Source organism: Akebia trifoliata, chromosome 6, assembly GCF_017979445.1.
Source record: "Akebia trifoliata isolate Shusen 1 chromosome 6, ASM1797944v1, whole genome shotgun sequence".
Classification (NCBI taxonomy): domain Eukaryota; kingdom Viridiplantae; phylum Streptophyta; class Magnoliopsida; order Ranunculales; family Lardizabalaceae; genus Akebia; species Akebia trifoliata.
This window is the reverse complement of record NC_141380.1, coordinates 8,184,773-8,194,335: the sequence shown is the minus strand read 5'-3', so window position 1 is coordinate 8,194,335 and position 9,563 is coordinate 8,184,773. Positions and strand designations below refer to the sequence as shown.

General features: G+C 34.3%; 1 protein-coding gene across 4 annotated transcripts; it reads left to right on the top strand.

The window, feature by feature from the left end:
- Positions 1–2,095: 2,095 nt before the first annotated feature.
- On the top strand, positions 2,096–9,341 carry LOC147400057 (transcription factor TGA9-like). Of its 4 annotated transcripts, none has more exons than XM_086445670.1 (13): positions 2,096–2,388; positions 2,527–2,698; positions 2,999–3,090; positions 3,465–3,547; positions 3,818–4,063; positions 4,701–4,745; positions 4,843–4,902; positions 5,000–5,077; positions 5,156–5,204; positions 6,269–6,540; positions 6,959–7,198; positions 8,301–8,443; positions 9,118–9,341. In XM_086445670.1, the coding sequence occupies exons 2-13, from the start codon at positions 2,589–2,591 to the stop codon at positions 9,203–9,205; spliced, it is 1,506 nt and encodes a 501-aa protein (XP_086301796.1). In that variant the 5' UTR covers positions 2,096–2,388; positions 2,527–2,588; the 3' UTR covers positions 9,206–9,341. The 4 variants fall into 4 exon arrangements, with proteins under 4 accessions (XP_086301796.1, XP_086301795.1, XP_086301794.1 ...); XM_086445669.1 differs by having other exon boundaries at positions 2,096–2,437; positions 2,524–2,698; XM_086445668.1 differs by having other exon boundaries at positions 2,097–2,388; positions 2,524–2,698.
- The last annotated feature ends 222 nt before the right edge of the window (positions 9,342–9,563 follow it).

Here is a 9,563-nt window from a genome sequence, read left to right as displayed (position 1 = left end):
GGTCTGCCATATGATCTCCAAATTGCATTAGTCACAAATGTAATCAACTCAAGTATAGAGAAATACATTGAGTAGGGATCTAGTCAGGTGTCCCATTCCTAACCAGGTTCAGGTGGCACCCCTTTTTATGCTATATTGCATTTTTGGGGACCCAACAAGGGTATGGATATGTAATCCATCCCTTGGTGATCCTATGTACTAAAAATCATAGTGTTTGATAACTTGTATCCACTAGATCTGATATCTTGAAAAAGACCTCAAATCCTTCAATTAGAAATCATTCTTAAGTCAATGTTATCATCAATGGATGCACATCACCAATCAAACTTATCTTTTTTGTGTTTAGATTCACCAAGGGATAGACCGCATATCCATACGGTCAGTGACTCTCCAAAAATGCCATGAGGCATGAAATGGGGTGTCACCTGACTTTGGTTAGGAATGAGACACTTGATTGGATCCTTACTCTAATTTATTTGACCTAATTCATGAGCACCTCTCCATTTGAGCCAAACCATTAATTCTTGGTTAATCATTGGCATCAAAAGCAATATTGAAATTCACTTCTCCATGACCCAAAACACACACACACACACACACACACATATGGGGTGCACTCAAGGACATCTACAAGTGACAATTATTTTTATGTTATTCGTATGCCATCTATTTTACAAGATCCAACGGCATCTAGTGGTGTTGTAGAAAATAATGAAAAAATGGACAAAGTCTAGGTGATTGTGTAAAAATACTTGTTAGTTTCAGATGTGATCGGGGGATATTTACAATATCTATTTTTTACACAATCACTCGGATACCATCAATTTTTTCAATGTTTTCTACAACACCACTAAATGCCATTGCATCTTGTAAAATTGATGGCATCTGAGAAATGTAAAAATAATTGTCAATTGCAGATGTCCCCCAAATGCTACCCATATGCATTTTTATCTTCTTTTTTTTGGCTAAGCAAGCAAGGGATTAAGGGTTAATAGAGGTGAAGATGAGTTCAACAGGATTTCAACCCTCGTCATGGCACCAGCTCTCCTCAAGCCTTTACCACTAAGTTAAGTGGCACGAGATCTGGTTTTGGATCAGCACAAACCCTTACCCTAACCAAACAATGTTTGGGTAGGGACTTTAATGGGGTTCCCATCTTATGGCACCTCCCCCCTTTAGAAAAGAAACTAAAATAATAAATAATAATAATAATAATAATAAACTATTAAATTTCTATATGTAGAAAAGAATATTGGTGTGGCATGGTTTTAGGTATTGAAAGGGAATGGATGTTGACCCATCAACAAAGAGATAATACCAAACAAATCGATCTCAAGGTCAGGATTAATTGTAATACAAGTGGTTTTGCTTATGGATCATTATTCTAATGTTTTGGTTGAGAGACTTTTGAGCCAAGACCAAATATAAGTTTGTTTTATGAGTTGTCAAAGTAAACTTAACCTCAATAATTTATTTACTATAAGAAGAGTAGACAAGCCATTTAAAGTTTTTCCTTTTATTTTTTTAAATAAAGAAAACCATATCATATCTACCTTCACAGGCTCCTATTCAATATTGAATTTATTAATTTGTTTATGAGCCATTCTAGACTTACTAAGTAAAGATTTCACCCTTGCCAAGCATCCTTGGGTTCACTTTCAAGCACCAAAAAGCATGATCAGACGTTTCATGATTGCAGAGGATAAAATTCTATGAACCTTAAAAATATTTTTCTTTCTTTAAAAAAGATTATCTTTTACCGTTGAAGTTTAAATTTAGTTTTAGAGTTAGGTGGCCGTCCATTTTGAAAACCTTAAATCAAGTTTAAAAGAAATTGTTTTTTTATTTTATTTTTTAGATGTAAGTTAACTTCCATGTAACGCGGAGGGCTGTGGTGTTGGATTGCTGATGTGTGGTAATCCATTTGAGCAAAACGACCCTTACTAAGGATTAAAATCTTACTTGGAAAAGTATTTCACTTTATTTATTTTTTATTTTCTTCTATTTTTGAGTAAATAAATCTCTGGAAAAGCCAATAAAAAGAACCAATGATAGAGCATAGTCGGTTAGGGAGAGTGGAGTAGGAGTCAGTGATTCTAGTGGGTTCCTAAGCCAAAGACCCCACCTTTTGTTTTCTTGAATTTATTTAAACTTTTTTCCAACCCCACACCTTTGTGACAAGTTTGCAAGGACAAGATCTTCTGTACCCATGGATGAGTTTCAAAATCTGATGATAATTACTGTACTGAGTGATAAAGGAATAAAGCAAACCAACAGAATAATCAGGTGTCCAGAGAGAGAGAGACCTTGACCTTTGAAGGATCAAAAGGTGCTAGAGTGACAAAGAGAGGAAAACTAGACCACATAGAGTCATACTTGATAAGAAAGGTAGGATCTTTTGCTTCTATGTCTCTGTGTGATTCTCAAGAAAACTAAGGTAAACAAATACATTGATTTGCTCTTTATATATTATAAAATATGATTTCATCTCTATATCGGTTTTTTTTTTCTTCTCCTGTGTAGAAGAAGTTTAGAAGAAACAGAGAAGATCAGAAAATTATTGAGATGGTCTAAGGAGAAGCTTTTGAATGGCTGGTCATACAATTAGAGAGAGTGGTTTATCAGATTCAAGCCCCTCAAATCAACATGCACCATATGCAGTCTTACATGGGATCACCCCTCCTTCCACCACTTTCATGTACTTCTCTTCAAATCCCTTCATGGGTCTTCACCATCTCTCCTTTTTCTTGCCCGTCTCCTTTTTCTTGCCCGCCCGCCCCCCCCCCCCCCAACAAAAAAAAACCAACTACTACTTTATAATTAAATTCCTTTCATGGGTCTTCTATATCTTTCATTTTTCTTGAAAAAAAACTTACTACTTTATAATCAAATTCCTTTCATGGGTTTGATCCTGTACTCTTAACCATCTGCTTATATTCTTCTTCTAATTATACTCATGTTTTACTTTAATATATAATCTGTTTCTTCTGATGATCAGGGATCAACAAGGATATGGTTTTGATTTTGGAGAGCTAGAAGAAGCAATTGTGCTCCAAGGGGTTAAGATTGGAGATGTTGAAGCAAAAAATTGTAGGCCCCCCTATCTTTTTCTCCTTATATGACCTTAGCAATTAGCATAACAAACTTAAAGAGAGAGAGAGAGAGAGAGAGAGAGAGAGAGAGAGAGAGAGAGAGAGAGAGAGTTAACATGTCTGAAGAAATCCACGTAAGCCTCAAGGTGGTGGGTTGGGTTTGCCATTTCCAACACAGTAATCATTCAAATACAGGAAACTTGGATGGCATGAATCATCAAACATGAAAATCTGACCTCTTAACATGATTTACTGACTCTGTAACTGCAGAAAAGAGAATCAATTCCAACTTTTTGATATTATAGAAAAAAAAATCTCTGGGTTGTCTTTATTTGCTGATTCTCTAAGATTTTTCTTTTCTGATTCTTGCAGCTTTCTTCACTACCAGTAACAGACCATCAGCTACACTGGAGATGTTCCCTTCATGGCCATTGAGATTCCATCAGACTCCCAAAGTAGTTTCTTCTTCCCCTTTTGACCATTTCTTTTTTCAGATATGTTTTCTTTGTAAACTAACATAAAAATTAATAGAAAAAAAAGTTCAATCTCTCTTCAATGTGAGTTTTAAATATTTTCAAGGATTCTTTAATACCCATTTGAATTTCTGATCTGGGTTTTGTGGAAAAGAATCAGAAAAATAAGATTGCAGGTGTTATCTGTTGTTTTTGAATGATTCAAGAGCACCATTAAAATTTTCTTTTTTCTTCTCTTTTTTGGATGTTTAGGGAAGTTCAAAGTCAGGAGATACTACTACTGATTCAGGATCTGCTCAGAATACTATTTCCTATAAAGCTGATTCACAATTAGAACCAGAATCTCCAATCAGCAAAAAGACATTAGATCAGGTCCTTGATCATAGACAACAACAAGAACAACAGCATCAGCAACAACAGCTAGTAAAGATGGCAAGTGAGGCCTCCATAAGTGGACCACCACAACAACCTAATCAACAACCTAAAGCACTGGATAAGGTTCTTCAACTACTTTTCTAACCTCTATTCACCATTTCTTCTTCTTTAATCAAATCTCAGCTGAGTTTTCAGCTTGTCAATGATTTTTTTTTTCTCTTTCTGATCAATTTCTTTATTAAAAGTTCACCACTGATACTAAGTCCAAAACCTCAAGAAATCCAAATAAAAAGGCAGACTTTTTTAATGATCAGAATCATTCCATTTATGATCTCTCTTGAAAACAAGAACCCACATCCCAAGCTTCAACAGATCATCATTAATTTGATGATGAAAATATTTTTTTAAAAGATCTCTCTTAAAAACCATAACCCACACATCCCAAACTTCAACAGATCATCATCTGGTGGTGCAAGTTTAAGCTTATCCAAATAGAAAGAAAAGTTAAAAAAAAAAAATCAAAAATTTCCACTATTCAAAGTTCAAATCCCCAAACTAAAAAAAGAAAAGAGGTTATGGTACTGCCGTCATTTTTTGTACCCACTTCTGTAACAAGTTCATGATAATATGTTTTTTTTTTCCAAAATACATCCCTCAGTAATTTAAAATATTATATACTCCTCCTAATGTGATATTATTTATATTTACCTCCCTGAAATCCTTAAACTTCAAACCAAATTTCTTCTCTCAAATGTTGCAGAGGAAGGCAGCTGGTTCAACTTCAGATAAACCACTCGATGCAAAGGTCCTACAGTCTCTCTCTCTCTCTCTCAAGTTCTAACTATACTTTTAAAGCTGAAACAAACAAACTTGCTTGGTTTGGATTGAATGTTTGTTTTCAGATATTGAGACGCTTAGCTCAGAATAGAGAGGCAGCAAGGAAGAGCCGACTGAGAAAGAAGGTGGGTCAGATTCTGACGTCCTTTTTTACACCGGGAAATCTTGTATTCCGGCTAAATCTCAGATACCCATTGTTTATTATTCTTATTTTTTTTACAGGCTTATGTACAACAGCTAGAATCTAGTAGGATAAAGCTTAGTCAGCTTGAACAAGATCTTCAAAGAGCAAGATCACAGGTTATAAATCTTGAACTTTTAAGATAAATAAAGATTTTTTTTTTTAAATATTTTATTTGAAATTGTTGTTGTTTTTAGGGTCTGTTCTTAGCAGCAGGAGTTGGTGGAAGTGGAAATCTCAGCTCAGGTGAAAATTCTCATGCATGGCCAATTTACTAATATACCCTTTGTTTATTTTATTTCTTTTTTAGAATATAAGTAAAATATTCAAAATAGCTGAAATAGTTTATTACACCATTATCCTTTTATAAATATGTTAGTTGCATCATTATTATTATTATTATTATTATTATTATTATGAATTGCTTATAAAAAATTACTATTATTAATTAACACTACAACAGCTATAATAATAATAATTTAGTCATGACTTGGGTTTTATAGTATGAAATATGTTTTGAGAGAAACTAATTGGGTCATGTAGTTCCCAAGGATTACTAGTGGAGTTGCGAACAAGAGCGGTGTCTCGTTTCTATAACAACATACTGTGTCTACATGACATGTTTTGATTGGAGGTTAAATACATTGGACTACATGTAATGTAGAAAATGGCTTGTTTAAGAGCTCGATGTGTTTCAAACTCCTATTAAAACATGACACATAGACACCGGTCCTATCCTATAGAAATGCAACACCACTGTGGATCCTGATTCTCACTGATATATAGAAGACTGGTGATAATATGACTCCCCCATGTGGCATACTCAATTGACTCTTTGATGTTGGGTGTGCCAGAACCGTGGACTTTATGCCTTGGGTAGTCGATTGAATATGCCACGTGGGGGAGTCATATCATCACGACTGTATATAAAATAGTAGATATCTCATAGTAAGCTTCTAATAAAGCTTCATTTTCGCCTTGTTGTAGGGAATTTCAATTTGAAATTTAAGTTTTGCAGTTGTGGTATTATACCTAAACTAGCATTCCGAGTTGAGATTATACCCAAGGTCATCTCAAGTATAATCTATACGGATCTTGATGTGATACATGTATAACTTTAACTGGATACAAAAATTTGTGCCTAAGGATGCACATTATTTGTGATAGTTAGGTCTTTGTTGTTGTTGGTTGGTCATCTCGACCATCTTTGCACTTTTCTATGTACCTTTTCTTCTCTTAATAAATTTATACTTAGAAAAAGAAAATTATTCTTTATCCTTGTTGTTGTTGTCGACAATGATGATCCATAGGAGCCGCTATCTTTGACATGGAATATGCAAGGTGGTTAGACGAGGACCATAGGCATATGTCGGAGTTTCGAACATCATTGCAAGCTCACCTATCAGATGGGGATCTAAGGGTAATATTGGACGGATATCTTGCCCACTTCGATGAGATCTTCCGACTAAAAGGAGTGGCCGCGAAGTCCGATGTCTTCCACCTCATCAATGGAATGTGGACCACTCAAGCCGAGCGGTGCTTCCTCTGGATGGGAGGATTCCGACCCTCCGACCTCCTCAAGGTCCCAAACACATTGCTTCCTTTATTTTTATTTTCCCCTCTTTTTTAGTATTTATGCTTTAATTTCTAACCACTAGCTTATAAAATCTAAACGGCCCTAGGACTCTCTTGAGGGTACTTTATACATATAAGCATAATGTGAAATCCAACCGTCAAGATTTATACGTATCTCGATAATAATATCCCATTGACACTCATCTTAACGAGAAGTCCTGGCCGATATTGGATTTTATGTTTAAAGAGTCTGGATCATGAGTTTTTTTTTCTCGTGTAATTTTTCGTGAATATATACGGTTTTCCCTCCACACTACTAGTAAATATTTACAACCTTTGATGCATGGCATTTTAGTTTCTTTCTTTTTTCTAATTATGATATATTATTATCAATTATTCTTCCCTAATTTGTGCTCTCAAAGCAGATGTTAATACCTCAAATAGACCCATTAACTGAGCACCAGTGGATAGGCGTTGATGCGCTGCAACGATCCTCACAGGAAGCGGAGGAAGCTCTCTCCCAAGGTCTCGAACAGCTCCACCTTTCACTCTCCGAAACCATCGCTTCGGGATCTCTCAACGAAGGGGCCCATGTCCAAAACTACATGGGCCAGATGGCTCTAGCTTTGAACCACCTTTCTAATCTCGAAGGCTTTGTTCGTCAGGTAAGCTCACATCCATTCAAAACCTATTATTATTATTAGTATTATTACAATCTCCATTCAATGCATGGTTTTAAAAATGTCCCAGACCTAGATGACTTGTCGAAATCATCTTGGTATGAACGGGCGAGTTTTCAACGTGAATCATCCTTCACATTAACACATCAAGATCCGATATGACTTGTCCCTTATGTTTTTGTTTTTTTTAATAAAAAATAATTCATTTTTTTTAGTAATTTAAATATTTATTATCTAAATAAGAACATGTTATTGTGAATGAGCATCTACTAATTCACCTTCTTTTATAAAAGAATTATAATTATTTGTATATAAATGCATATTAATAAATAATTCTAAATCAGTTTGAATGATTTATCTCATTGGAGATGAGATGACTTAGGTGAGTCAATAAAGGCTTTCTGAGTATATTTTTAAATTGGGGATGCTTTCAATACAAGCAACGTCTTAGGAAATCCGGTATTAACTTTCTAATGAAAAAATAATAATAATTCTCCTTTCCATAAAATGTAATGCCGACACGTGGGTTAAAAACACAGATTTTCTAGAGATTTTATTTTTTTAATCATCCCAAATGGATATTCTCCTATGTTAGTTGTTGGTTACTTAGTTTGAGGTCAAGGGGTATGCCATCAATTTGAAAACACTAATGGGTATCTCAAATATTCATGGAAACGTAAAGGACTATATCTAACAAGTAAAAAGGTTGCAATCAAAATATGTACTAAGAAAGCAACCTAAGATCACATTTCTACCTTTTGACATTAAAATTCATAGCTAGGTCCTATCAACTAATTAAAAAAGTCACAAAACAGACAAATAGAAATGTGTCTTTTTCGTTTTTTTAATTAAAAAAATCTATGATTAGAAGAGTCCAAACCCTAAAAGATTCAACCTAATGGATTTCAAACCTTTTGAATTTTTTGTTTAGTGGTTGTGACTATCTCCTCTTTCACTAGGGACCATATTTTTGTTGCTTGTAGTAGGTTTGATTGAATTGAAAGACAAACTTGTCTTTGTCTTTCTAGAGCTGTTTTATTATTTATTTATTTGCTTTTTAAGATTATTTTATTTTCCCTAATTGTAGGCAGATAATTTGAGACAAGAAACTCTTCATCAGATGTGTCGAATTTTGACTGTTCGACAAGCTGCCAAGTGTTTTTTGGTGATTGGGGAGTACAATAACCGATTACGTGCCCTCAGCTCACTATGGGCATCACGCCCACGAGAGTAAGATCTTATACCATCCATGATTTTCAAAAGTAATATGTATGTATGTATGTATGTATGTATGTTTGGATATGACCCATATTATTGGATCGAATCCTGCCTTGCAATTATAGATCAAGGACTTGGGATCTGATACGGACCCCCTTAAAATATGGCATGTTTAAATATCTTTTTTCTGATGGGTTCTAGATCAACCATGTCTCAATCTGATAGGGACTCGATCCAATAATATATATATATATATATATATATATATATATATATATATATATATATATATATATATATGAGAAAAAAGTATTATTATTAATATATGTTGTTCCCGAATCGGATTTGATCATGTTTGGAACCGATCCAATAAGATTTTGGATCAATTCTGGTTCTTATTCCAATCCAATGGATCTGAACCAACCCAAAATCTGATCATTGTGCTTTGTCTGTTTTATAAAGCCTAAAATAGTATAGAAGAAAAATGAGAAGTATTTTTTGGGGGATATCTTGGTCTTTTCATTAGGGGGTCAGTTGTTGGGTCATGGAGTTCATAAGAATGTTAGGTAGATTTATAAGTACAAGAGGGAGTCTTATTAATTAGTCTACTTTACAAGGACTTAAGCCAAAATCTCAATTATTGCATCAAATTAAGGTAAATAATATATCAGTTTTATTGCAAACAGGAACATGATTGGTGATGATAGCTCGTGCCAGACGACTACAGATTTACAGATAGTTCAACCATCAAACAACCATTTTTCGAACTTTTGATCGAGGAGGACCGACGACTACTACCTGTTCAATATCCATGTATCTCCCTCACATTTCTTTGATTTCATAGAGGAGAGATAATTATAATTATAGTTTCATATTATTTATGTATAAAATGTAAATCAATTTAAAAGCATATATTTAATATATATATATATATAAAAGCAAAAGTAGTCTATATTTATAGTTGAGGTATATTGTCTTCTAATGGGAGTGTAGAATAAAATAGAGGACTAAAAAACAAAAACCAAAAAGGAGAGGGGGTTGGGTGGAATTGTTGCCCTTCACTTATATGAAGTGGTTGCAAAGGTGGTTTGATTTAATGGAGAAACGACGAGGAAAATAAGGGATAAGGCCG

Bases quoted from the DNA above. Each gene is read 5' to 3' on its own strand.
- LOC147400057 (XM_086445670.1), top strand. From the start codon at position 2,589: ATGGCTGGTCATACAATTAGAGAGAGTGGTTTATCAGATTCAAGCCCC. The intron at 3,548-3,817 runs GTAGTTTCTTCT...TTGGATGTTTAG, and splicing joins GATTCCATCAGACTCCCAAA to GGAAGTTCAAAGTCAGGAGA. The intron at 4,903-4,999 runs GTGGGTCAGATT...TTTTTTTTACAG, and splicing joins AGAGCCGACTGAGAAAGAAG to GCTTATGTACAACAGCTAGA.